The sequence below is a fragment of the Brienomyrus brachyistius genome, chromosome 1, assembly GCF_023856365.1.
Source record: "Brienomyrus brachyistius isolate T26 chromosome 1, BBRACH_0.4, whole genome shotgun sequence".
Lineage (NCBI taxonomy): Eukaryota > Metazoa > Chordata > Actinopteri > Osteoglossiformes > Mormyridae > Brienomyrus > Brienomyrus brachyistius.
The window spans coordinates 18998339-19011676 of NC_064533.1; the positions used below are offsets into that span (position 1 = coordinate 18998339).

Consider the following 13338-nt stretch of genomic DNA (forward strand, 5'->3'; position numbering starts at 1 on the left):
AGATCAAGGTGCATACTTGTTTACAGTATATTAGGACACAGGTGTGGGGTTGTCTCAAGTATTCCCCATAAGCCCACAAGAACTGATGGGGGGGGGGGTGAAATGGAGCCACCATTTCAGAGCATTCATAAACAGGCTATAATTTTCATGTGCATGTAAGCCATGTAGAATAAACAGGAACAAACACTTGTGCTATTTAAAGAATTGCAGCTGACCAAGGTGAGGCCATGTCGTCATTTGGCGAGGGCAAAATGCTGGCTGTGAACCTTGCATTTCTGCTGGAAGCCATGTAATGGCACCATGAGATGAGTACCCTGATGTCATTTTCTGCCTGTCACCTCGTCACCTGTTGGCCTTTTCTTTCATTACTGGGAGACTTCTTACCAGGGACAAGTGGAGCACTGGCAATTTTAATTCATTGTCAAAATGACTTTTTGAAATGTGTTTCTTTTCCTTTTCTTGTAATAAGCTAATTTTTAAACATTCAGCATCAACATTGAGGCTTCTGTACATGTCACCTGGTCTGATAGGTGTCATGTGTGCTGTCTTTGATTATTTTGTCATTGTTGGGTTTTTCAGAACTGTGCTGGAAGTATTCCAATGGGCGTCAAGATCAAAGCGCATTGTAATCCGAGTCCGTGCCTTTCTTGTTTACTCAGCGCAGTCTCCAAACTTGCCATGACTCTAAAAAACAACTTGTATCTGCCTTGCCTCCATTGTCTAACGACGCACGGTGCGAGAGCACGTCGATAAATTGGCCTCCAGGTGTACGTGCCCGTTTTGATCTTTTTTGCACGTTTTGTACACATGCGTGTCTTGAGTTTGATGCTTCGCAGAATAACAGAACAAAGGTTATATCGGTTATGCTAAGAAAGATGCGTGCAGAATCAAGGTTGGATGCAGTGGGATTCTTGTCACTGCAGACGTCTAATGAGACCGTGTGAGTGTGTGTTTTTTCTCTGTGGTGAGTATAGCAGTATAGCTGTGAGATCACTCGATCTTTTGCCTCGCAGAGCTCTGTATATAATTATAACCATATGAATCTTTTTCTTGAAATCCTTGCCGTGTCAGGTTTCAGCTTTCCTTCAACAAGGAACGTCAGATCCACTAAAACGACACTGTTGTTAAAAAATCAAGTAATACTGCTGGAGTGGGGAGCTCAGTCGTATCCGAAGATTATGGGAAAAAAGGGGCTGGGAAAGGGGGTGTCTCCGTCCCCACCCACTGAAATTTTTCTAATTTTCTTGAGCCTTTGACTGCTGGAATGGCATTGGAATATTTTCCTACTGTCAGGGTGGGGGCACAGTGGGGGCGTCATCACCACCTGGAATCAATTATTATCTCTTTCTCCTTGTGTTCGTAAAGCAGTCTTGGGCTACTACATTCTTCCTTCACCAAACTTAGGTAATGCTTTTGTGCTGGCCGCAAACTTCTAAAATCAATATGACAATGTCATTCTGTAATTGAACTATTTATTGCATGTGGTATTTTCATATTATAAAAAAACACTGCTATGGACAGACTACCACAGCATGGGCACCACCGCATCCCTGTAAACAACGTAAATGAATACGGCATTGCTCACTCAACATCTCCATCAAACCCCTGTATTCATATTACATTTAATACAGTGTATTAAGCGTCTTTCATTTGCTTCTTCTCCCACTCGTTCACATGCACTACAAATTTAGTACAAATTTAATATCATCGGGTAGGATGGAAACTCTAGAAGCTGATTAATTGTATATATTTTGGATGGGATATCAGTGAAGTGCACACTGGCAAGGAGTTCAGACAGATGTCTCCATACACCATATTTATAATTGAACCCCAGTCCAGATTTATTTAGATTACGTATCGCTCCACCCAGGTTGTGTTGACTGTTGTACGATCCAGTGTGATAAAAATTGAAATGCCTTAAGGATGGTCATTCTGTGGATGATGTGCTTGAGTTTTTAAAGGCTTGTTCACTGAGAAGTGGACGGAGAGAAGCAGATTTTTTTCTAGAGAATATCTTCAAATTGGCAAATTATAATAAAATCCTTATTCTGATCACACAACGCTGTAATTTTTGGACATGATTTGCAAAAGATGAGGTATCCCAGCATTGATGAAGAATAGTTGGGAGTACATAAAGTAACTGATGAGGGCTCAGAGAAGCATAATTATTCAGTAAATTTAAAATTTACTTTGATTATAAATATTTTTTAAAATTTTATGTAATCTTCTAACCAAATTAACAAATAAACAGGCCTGAAACTGTGTTTTTGGTTGGATTTGTTTCTTGGTCCTTGAAACTAGTATTTTCCTGTGCAGCACTGACATTTGCATCAGAAAACTTCACCTATTGAATTTACACGTTATCCCTGATGTCTTTCTATCTTCTGTACATAGCCAATATAGGCAGGGCATCTGTATCTTTTAGTATGTTTCCGGTCTCTTCTCTAGTAGGAATGGTGATGTTATCTTTAGAGAAGGAGGAGGGATTATTGGATGGTGTTGTCACTGTGCTTTTGTTGTACCATTTACATGTCTGGAACGGGCAGCTTTAGCTCAGTCATAAATCTGCCTCTGAACTCACGAAACCCTTACTAAAGACTCCTGCATTTGTCAGCCACCTGCATGGCTTTTCTTGATGGGCTTTGCTTTAAGGAGGGTGCTGTCATCTCAGTTTCACCCATAGTCATGTATGTACTCGGCTGACTCTACACATGACTGTGGATCGACGAGCAGGAGGAGCCCAATCGGACTCCTTCCCAAACATTTAGTGAGGTCACAGCCCAGAGCAAACCCCAGCTGACACCATAGGACACACCTTCTGGCAAGCTGTGACTGCGTGGAGCCAACTCGCTTACTGTTCCATTTATATGTTAGAAGACGATGATATTCATGCCTTGTGTTTGTTCATTATTAAGGTATTACAGCTGCTCGTCTATGTGATATTGACCTTTTTCCCATAACATAGCCCCTAGCCCATAACTAGACTACAGGACAGCTGGCAAGTTAACTTTTTATAACCCAAAGAATGTTGCTCAGTGCAGCTAGCGAGTTAGCTTCTTATAACCAAAAGTAACGCTGCTCATTTTCATTCAGTTCATTTATATATTGCTGTAGTTATCATTTCAGGTTTTGATGGGTTTGATCCAGGCGTAGATTCCGAGTATGTCAAGGTAGTTTTGTTAGCTATTTGTCATTGTAGTCCCCCCGAGTAGCTGTCTACTCGAAGGGTGCATGCATCATCTGACAGCCACATTTCCAAACTACTGATACTAACACAGATACCACCATTGTGATTATAGACCTTAGATGAAAGCGATGCTTCATGCACAAAATACTAGACTATTCATAACAAATAAATGGATGCAACCATACGTCCACACATGGTCCATGGGAAAAGATAATAAAAAGCTTTTTTTTCACAGAACGAAGTGGGAGTTTAATCTACTTCAAATTTTTGTGCCGATGGATATTAGGGTTCTTGCTGCCCTAGCTCACTCTTTTAGGTGTATTTCAATTGGACACCAAAGTGTAAAGTGACCAAAATGTTCTGCATTTCAAAAGCTATTAAAACAGTAAGCTTTTATTAATTATTGTTAAGGGGAGGAACCTGATGTATTGCTGGAAAAGGAGCAGCAGCGAGATCACACTGGGCTGTGCATTGCTGCTCCATATTTGAGCAGAGCAGAGCTCCTTTTCTTCTCTAATTCTCATGTGAGCCATCATGTGAGGTACGGAGTGTCTCTCTGGGGTCAGGGCAATGAATGGTGGTGGGGGGTGGGGGGGGAGTGGATGGTGGGGACTGGCAGGCTGTAGCTGTAGGGGGGCCCGTGGCTAGCGCAGCACCTCCTCTCTTAGCGGGAGACCTCATGGGGTGATGGAGAGATCACACTGTTGGGGAGGCCGGGACCTTTGGGAGGAAAGAAGCTGAAAAAGGACATCAATTAAAAAACTATAAATATTAAAGAGCAGAAACATTCAATAAGATGTCGGGGGGCAGCAGACATTCAGTGGATGCTACTCACTCCGCAAGATGAAGGCTACCTTATGATAAATGTCATTCTGCACCTGAGAAGAACAGAAGGGGTGGCTCGGTTCGTCACGTCGGCCATCGCCATGGCAGTTAATGCCATCATTAATGCTGCTTATCAGCTCTGAATAATTGGTCTGCCAAACGGTTCCTCGATTGTGATAAAACTAGAAAAATCTCACATGCATAAAATGATGCGCCGAGTCAGTGGTTAACGCACAGCCAGCAGAAGTAAAAGGATTGTTAGTGTTAAACCTATTTGTCAGCCAATCGTGTGTTTAGATTAAGTACAAAGGGGCTGTAAATGCTTGTACCAAGGAGGGATTTTTTCTCCCATACCGAATGATGTAATGTTTATAACATGTTGTATTCGTCAGACCATTATGTTGGCCCACAATCAAAAAGGTGGTTTTTACATTTGTACTGTTTTTTTCTATCTAGATTTCTTTGTGCTCTGCCAAAAACAACAGAGAAATCTGAGTGATGGAGAGTATCTGAATCGCCCGAGCCCTGCTCAAGCCGTGCTCTAGCTTCCCCGGCTGCAAGAAAACCAGATTCCTGTGACAGTTTTAGCATGTTCCCAACACAGTGCTGTGATACCACACTGACAAGGTGCCAGCCAACTTTTCTTTAGGTCCACCGGCACAAAAGTGTGACAGTGACAACGTATTTTGATGCGTCTTTATGAAGTCGAAGCGGAGCCTACACAACACCTGCGTAATCGCTACATGACAGCCGATAACAGCAGCCTGAAGCATTCTTTACAGGCTTGTGCTGGTGACATGACACGCTATGACAGCCAGGTCTGCGTACGTGCATCCTGCTCTCTGTCATCTGGGGTTAAGGAACTGAAGGCTCCACTGAAGGTGCTGTACAGCCACCATGAACACGTTAGCTGTGCTACAAAAACCTGCGAATGAGGCAAGCTGCTAGCAGGCATCTGCCTTCGTGATTCTACCCACGGAATCCAACCGAATTATGACTGACCATTGCAGAACTAAGCAAGAATTTCCTGTACAGGTTTCAGAAATCATTCCAATTAGCTATTTAAATCCAACTGTAATGTAACATACATTAATACACTGAAATAGGTACATGATAGGTAAGCACTTGATTGGACAAGTAAGGCAACTCACAGTTCTCAAAAGTGAGCCTTTTGCTGTCAGACAAAGCAATCTCTAACAAAGTTTGAATCCCTATGTTTCTTGAAAGAACCAAGCCAGTTTTGTCCAGTCATACTGAGCCCCCATCGGACCATAGAATACAGCCGGTGTTCCAGGAGAGCATCTTAGAGACTTTAACACTCGGAATGCTGTGGGTAGGGAAGAGCTGTAAGGACATCAGCTTGATTACCCCATCATCCATAATAAAGTCTACGGAACATGTGTGCCTTTCATAACTGGTCGGCGTGAATCCGGTGTCCTGAGATCCGATAACCATCGATTTCTCTTTGGGGAGAACATTTGGGAAAATATTTTTGTGCGCTTCTATGAAAAGGTCTTCTTTTGTTTGACTGATTAATACCTATTGGACGTGACTGATCCCGATAGATGGTGTGGAGTTTGAAGGAACATGGAGTGTACAGCTGCAGGGCTTGCGTGGGGAGCATTATGTTCTGTAAACACACTCTGTTTTGTTATGCCTCATCTCAGCGGAACTGCGGCGCTGGTATTTTTATAAAGCATCTTCCAGAACTTTCCATCGCCTTGAGTTAAGGACAATGGTGGGTGTGATGGTACATCGATACTTTGCTGGTGCTGAAGTCCTGGGTGGCCCTGACGACTTACAGAACTGTGTCCCTTCGGGGGAAACTTGTACAGTGCACATACACACACAGACACACATACACACACATACAGACCACAACAAATATGGCTTTGCTTGAAAACACAATGCCAGTTATTAATGTGAGGCAATATTCGCTTAATGTTGTGTGGAGGAGAGCCTCTTCACCTGCCAGCAATCGTAACTCTTTCACTGCATTATCCAGCCACTCAGAGAAATTGTGTGCCCTCTGCAAGAAACGAAATTAAAGAAAAAGTGAGGCGTATCGATGTGTGCGACCCGCAGCTGCCCTCGTGTGCCGATGAATTATTCAGGAAACCATCAAGTGTTTTATCTAAAGCGTTTCTGAGGAGGGGAAAAAATGGGGGAAATTTGGATCCATGTGCTGCTGCTCTTTCTCTCCTACAGTTTGTTGCCGAATGTCTTTATTTAAAGCCATAGCAGAGTCAGGGAAGCCTGTGCTGTGTGGTTCTAGTTTCCCCAGGTCTTTTCAGCAAGATTGGTCGTGGGCTTTGGTGGAGGGTGCACTTGTGTGGCAGTTGATGAAATGCATTTGGTTCATCGAGCCAAACAACATCAGTATCAAGGCCCCCTTAACAGTACCCTTCATGCTGTTTAACATGATAACTCCATGTATGTTCATGTTCTGAAGTACAGGGAGAGACAGTGGTATTATTTCAGAGTTTTGCAGTGTTCAGTGATTCTGTTTGTAATCTGTATTCAATGCTGTGGTGTATGAAAATATGACAGTAATGTGCCAAGATGTCCCTTTTGATATTGCAATGTGCTGCAAAGGGAATCTTTTTTGCACTTTGCGAGAAATAAAAAATGATCCAGGAAGATGCAATTTTTCAAATCAGCCTGTTGTTCCACAAATTAGCTAACGGCAAAATGGTGAAGTGACCTAGTTTTAAAGGTGCTTTCACACGTCTTCTTATGTGCTGAAACAAAAATGGATCCGTGATCTAATCTGTAGCTTTTGGTACGTGTCACTCTTCTTCCTGGCTTCTGCAATATAAAGTGAGGTGTCCACATATGGCCTTGCTTACAAAGACTAGAAACAGCCATGCCTATCTTTGTGGCCCTGCCTCCCGCTGTCCTCCCAGTCTCACTTATCCTCAAGGATGCCTTATCCTGCCCTGATGTCCCTTCCACTCTCCCCCTGCCCCCCACAGACCCGAATGGTGAACTAGGAAAGCCGGCAGAAGATGGGGCGGACGGCGAGCTGAAGAGCCGGCCGGCACCTCCGGAGGAGGGGGACGAGGGGGAGGAGGAAGAGGAGGAGGCGCTGCACAGCTGCGACGGCTGCCTGCAGGTGTTCGAGTCGCTGAGCGATCTCACCGAACACAAGATTAATCAATGTCAGCTGACAGGTAAACAATGCTTAACACCGCGCTGCTTCCGCCGCTCCCGCCGCTCCCCGTCGCCCCACGCCTCTCCCTGATGGATTTCACGCATGTCGCCCACCAATTAATAAGCGTTGCTGTTTTTCTACATCTCAGGTATGACCACAGGTGATTTTATCTCTCCATTTGATTTGGAGCCAAATATTAAGAGAAAAAGATACCTCTTGAAGCAGCACGTTAGACAGGTGCCAGTTATACACGTTGCTTCGCTCATGTATCAAAGGTTGACATGGAACCTCTAAACTCCCCCCATTATATAAAATCAGGGACAGCACCAGAGCAAACCCCAATAAAACCGCCTTCATCTACGACAGCACCTTCGTTTCCGGGAGCCTGGTGTTCTCTGGAAGAACAAACATTGCAGTCATAAATTTTTCTCCTGGGTTTCTTTAACTGAGGATCCTTGCCAAGGAACACATTGGTGTGCCTGATGCTAGCAGCAAAAAACAGAAATGCAGGTTAAGAGACTAGCTATTTCAGATGTCAGTTGACGGTTATCAGGAATCTTTATTAAGGGTTTGGGGGCTCTCCTCTCTTTTCAGCACATGGTTTGGCCAGAACCACAAACGGTTATCTTGAGGCTTGGTTGGCAGGACCACTCGTTTATTCTTTAAAAAAAAAGAAAGGAAAAAAGCAACTTTTCTCCTGCATTCTCCAGAGGAGAACACTTAAATATTAAAAGCAATCGGGCAAATTCTAGTTGTTTTAAATACTGACACAATGCCCAGGGAGGCATATATACCCTTTATCCGGAAATGCTTTGGAAACTCCAAAATATGAAGACTACTTAGCTTAAGTTTGTATAAAAATAGCTCGTCCTTAGCATACTGCTCACACAGTCCTCTCTGTTGAATGTATAATATGCAGCACACAAATATAAAATCTGTTTTATTTCTCTCCTTTTTAAATCGTTTCTCCTTCAGAAGCAGTAACGCGTCTACAAATTGACCTTCGACTTGCAGATTCAAATAACAAACACATTAATAAACAGGGGAACTTAAATCCCTCCATGCTGTGACAGTATCTTTGTTCATAAGAAAATAAAATCTCCCTGTGTGGGTTTCCTAAAGTTATATGAGCATGTGTTTTTCAGCACTTTTTTAAAGACCTGGGAATCTGTGACAATCACAGGTACAAAGAACACAAATATGCAGCATCCATAAGCTAAGGTAAAGCACATCTTATAAAAAGAAAAAAGGGACAGAATAGTATTTGCATACAGTACACTAATTTATTGTGAATTTTACCATGGTCTCAGACCAGGTAGAAAATACTGTCAGTCTTTTTTCCAGTTTGTTTCCAATCTGGAAAAGAAAGGATTTTACTTGCTACACATTTTCCAATAAGCGTGACATTTTCCTTCCAGCTGTAGTGAATATGTGAAAATATGTCCAGTCCCTCACCTTGTTCGTTGTGCATTTCGCTCCTTATACAGGAGCGGTGCATCCACACACACTGCACTTCCTGATCTTTTAGTCATAAAGCAGGGTGCTGCCGAAGTCCAGCTCGGTGCTAGCACTGTGTATTATTTATGCCAGTTGTGCCTTGAGTTTTATTGGTGGGGGGCTGATTAACCATGCCAAGGGCTTCACACTTTCTCCGCACTCCTATTGTAATGTCAGCCACGCATTTGAGTCCTGAGTGCACTCCAAAATTACCCATGTCGGCAAATCAGACCCCATGTGATGAAACAAAGAAACTGAAATGGACATACTATAACAACCACCCCCTTCCCCTCCCCCCAAGTTCCATTAGCATTTTCAATTAAAATTAAAGTATTTTAGGACTCATTATTATTTGTCATTTTTGATGCCGTGCTGGTGATGTTGCCCTGGCTCACGACTGGTAAGCAAAGTCTAATTTAAATGATTCAGTGTCGTATAAATCAACATGGTGTGTTACAGATGGGTTTTTAGTTCAAGTAATTTCACAGCCAGATTTAACACCTGCCTGGGAAATGTACGCGAACCTAAGGTGTCTGATTTAACTCGCAGTGTTTTATAATGTATATTTTAGCGAACACTGCTTAAAATATGGGGATTCTGGGATTTCATCAGTGCATGGTCCTTGTTACTAATTCCTTCAGTTTTGCATAGAAAAGTTGAAATGAGTGTCCTGACCTCCCGGTTGTTTCCAGGTTGTGGGTATGGCTCGCTGCAGTGAATATTTACATTTTGGAAGGGAAAGGCATCCTGAGAAGGTCTGGGCATCAAGACCCCCCTCTGACTTCCCAGTCATAAAAATAAAAATACAGTCATCAGACAGGCCTAGAGAACTGGTGCTGGTTGTATCCGGGCGAACTTACATGTCTCCCTCCCTAGCGATCGATGGCTGCAGTGGTTCCACCCAGTCTGTCAAGGGTAACATCTTTTCCATCTAGTCCAGTCCTTGCCACTGCACTGCAGCAAGAGCACAGGCCTATGGATTATCCTGCATCCCTTGGTGCAGCCGGTGCTATCGATCGAGCTAATGTGGGACCGTGGGAGGGCAAGTTGCCCCGGAGAAGCTGCAGGATGTTCCCACCGGAGGTTCCCGTGAGACAGTCTGGGCCGGGGGGGGCCTGGATGAGGGATCCGGATCGCTGTCACCTCACCAGCCTGAAGGATGCCGTGGGATCAAATTTTATTGTAGACATCAGCATCACACCAGCAGAGATAAAGCACTCGGAGGACAGGCACAAGGTGTTCTCAGTCAGCCTGCCGTACCGTTTGCCATTAAAATACCCATCTTGCAGGGTCTTCATTGCAGCACTCATGACGTGTATCCCTGTGACGTTTCTCTGCTGAGGAGCTCGCATCCAAAATGGCCACCACAAAGCTGCCAGGACGGCATTTTCTATGGGGTGGTCCTACTGATGCCGCTGCCCACTTGGCGTCCTGACAGTCCTGTACCGGGGCTCGCATCTCTGCAGGGTTTCTGTGGGCGTAAAGCTCTGGCCTCCATCTTTCCATGTAGTCACCCTTTGGCCGTGGCACTGTGTGCACTCCCTGAAGGAGAGCCCTGCCAGATGTCCCTCCAGTGGGGTTCGGCATGGTTCGCTCCATCAGACTCGCTGCTTGTCTCTGCTTGCTTTTCCCAGGGCGCTTCTCCCCAGGACACTTCTGGCTTTGCTCCTCAGGCTTCCAGTTGAAGGACAAAAGGCAAAAAAGCCTCACAAGCAGAAATAATAAGACCTGCAACTGACTGAGCTTTCTGTCCTTTGTGGTGGTGTAATCACATTGATAGTGGGATTTCTAGCCATATGCCATAGTCTGAAAACTAATGTCATCCTGTTTTTACCATAAATCGGATATGGTCGACTCCTTCTTGCTAACCGGGTCGGATGGGATCACTGCATTAAAAGGGTATTCCCTTGAGGAACACCTATTCTAGTTTTGTCCTCAAAAAAACCTCTGAGTCTCTCTGTGGGTTTGGAGGCCTGTTATTTGATTCCTCTGTGGGCTGACCTTTAAATAACTGCCTTTCGCCATTTCTCTACACGCTAGCCTAGCATAAACAAAGCAGACCCTCCCCCCTACCCCCCCACCCAGCCAGCCCCAAAAACCCAGCACGGCCACCACACTGCAATTTCTGCAAACAAATGAATAATGAACGAAGAAATTGTATGTGTCAGGAGCATACGTGCCTATCTTAACTGGTTGCTGTACCCATCAGCGCCTCGTGTACAAGGGGAGACGGTGACTGAAGCTGTTCTTATATATAACCTTTTTGCTTTAATCACGAGCCTGAGTTGACGTTGTTCTTTTGATGATGAGGAGCTTTGATCAAAGAGAGGGTCCGGCTGAAAGGTTTGGCTGCTGCTGTTCATTCCACCCCCATTTCCAGACCGTTTGTGGAATGTCCATTAAAATGCACATGTAAAGTACAGTTGTGAAGTATATGTGTGGTATGGACATTGCACTGCAACCAGCTACAGCGCTTTAAGAATTCAATTAACTTAGCACGTATTTCCTGAAAATGATTTATTTTGCTTGATCAGGCCTAAATTCGCTCTAAGTATATCACGTGTGTGTGTTAGCTTACGGCACAGCATAAAGCAGACTGTTTTGCAAAGGGTCAGCAGTGTGGAAACGTGCAGTAAGGCTGTCATAATAAAAGGCTCCTGGCAGTGATTAGAGTGTAATTGTCGTTTCCAGCAAATTCTTGCTCTTCAGCACTGTCATTCCAGCACTTTTGTTTTTTTTTTTTTGTAGTACTTTGTCATTTGTCTCTGCTGCATCTTTCACCCAAACCAGCATATCTGGCATCTCGTCAAGGGTACAACAGCCAGACCCTTGCGAGACTCTGGAGACCACCACAGTAAGAGTCCATTATCCACAAACTATGCTGCCCATACAGCACCAATACTCCCTTCACTTTTCAAAATGTGTCCCTAACTGTACTGAGCTGTACCCCTGCTGACACTGGAAGAACCCTTTTGGGGGAAGCTGAAGGGGGTCCCGTTTCAGTAAAGTGTAGCCTGCCTAATCAGCTAGCACTTTGTAGCCTAGTTCTTACCACGCTGACATGACATCATGCTTAAGACTCAGCATGGGATTTTGAAGAGACCTTGAAGAGGGCAATGTCCCTTGCAGCCAGCCCAGTGTCTTTACAGAGGTGGTTACCGATTATTAGGAGACCTGCTTGCCACCCGACTCTCCTTTTGTTTCTTGTTTCCCCTCCTCCTTCCCCTCCCTTTACCGCCGCTGGTAATGATAGCGTGAGTGTCGTTAGGAATTCAAGGCAGATGTACCCCACAGGACTCCTCTTCCACTCCCTGAGGCCTCGCATCCTACATTATGCACCATATAAAGTATTTATTGGGCTCTATCGGCAGAGCACTGCGGTTTGTAGGGAGAACCAGGGAGGCTGGTCTTCGAGCACCCATGCAATGGCTCCCGGGAATGCAACCCAGGCGACAAATCCTCCATTCTGCACTCTTTCTTCTCTCAGGTCCTCACACACATACATGCATGTACACACACACACAAATACACACACATACCACCAACCCAGCCTTCCTTCTAGGTTATTCAGCCAAGAAGCATCGTCATAAATTTGTTGCTAGGGTGGGGGGGGGGCAGGCACATCACACTGTTTTCAATGTTTATTCTGATGGCTCTATCCATATCTCTTCACCGCGGGAGATCCGGCCTGGGCTGACTCGCCTGACACACTGCTCTCGATATGCAGATAGCTTACTCCAGCCTGGTCCTCTGGAATGTTTGGTAATCAGGCTCCCCACTGAACAGGCTTGTGTGACCATCAGGTCATTCGTTGGCTGGATTCTGTTTCTGAGATCACACATTTCAAACTTTTCAGTGAGAGATGAGCATTCACATCTCGTGTACTTTTATCAAGCTTAAACCTTATTTGGTTATTGTTTTTATACGTAATTACCCACGCAATAATTACTGGAGTATGGCTTTGCATTCAGGAAGCCTGCTTCAGCCAGACTGGCTCTTCATCCTTTGTTCGCTTGCTCTATGACTTGGGTGCCGTCATCATTTTCAAAGGGGAAGCTGAGGAATGGGGGATATTAAATCTTAATCAGTCTGGGTTCTGCCTATTTGAATTTCAGAAAGCGTTAAGTAGAAGTGTTCCCCAGTGCTTGCGGAAGTGGAAAACAATTAAATAATAGAAATCTTTCACTGTTTTGTCGCACAATCGACTTGGCTCCGATACAGGAGCTGAGGCATAACCAGCAAGCTGCCCTCAATCCAAAGTTATTGATGGTGGCTACTGGCAGTCCCTCATGGGTGGAAGACCCTGGTTTTCAGAGAATGCGTTGCGAAGGTCCAGCCAGGTAGAGTGGCAGTGGACCTGTGTTCTGGTGGCAGGCAGACATTTTGATATCACTCAGCAGCCTTGTTGCTTTCTCAAAAAGGCCCCAATAAGAGGGGAGGACCAGCCAATTAGGGAGAACAGCTGCTTGCTGATCAAGGACAGCATAAACCACCAGGTTCTGATGCAGCTTTGCCTCGTTAGAGTGGTAGAAGTCGGTAATTACAGATTAATTTTTGGGCTGGTCTATTGCATGCCGGCTGTCTCCTGGATTCTGAGGGTTCAGGTCCACCAGAGAGCTGCACAGGTTGAGCGGCGTTCGCAACCAGGACCCTCAGAGCACCTGTTCTGCGTAAC

At 44.7% G+C, this 13338-nt stretch overlaps 1 protein-coding gene across 7 annotated transcripts in view; it reads left to right on the top strand.

Moving 5' to 3' along the window:
* LOC125742148 (zinc finger protein 521) overlaps window positions 1-13338 on the top strand; it is a 123584-nt gene that overhangs the window by 12869 nt on the left and 97377 nt on the right. For all 7 annotated transcript variants that reach the window (XM_049013867.1, XM_049013874.1, XM_049013859.1 and 4 more), the window contains one exon: window positions 6988-7185. In XM_049013867.1, coding sequence (XP_048869824.1) covers window positions 6988-7185 — 198 coding nt within the window. The remainder of the gene's footprint in view (window positions 1-6987; window positions 7186-13338) is intronic.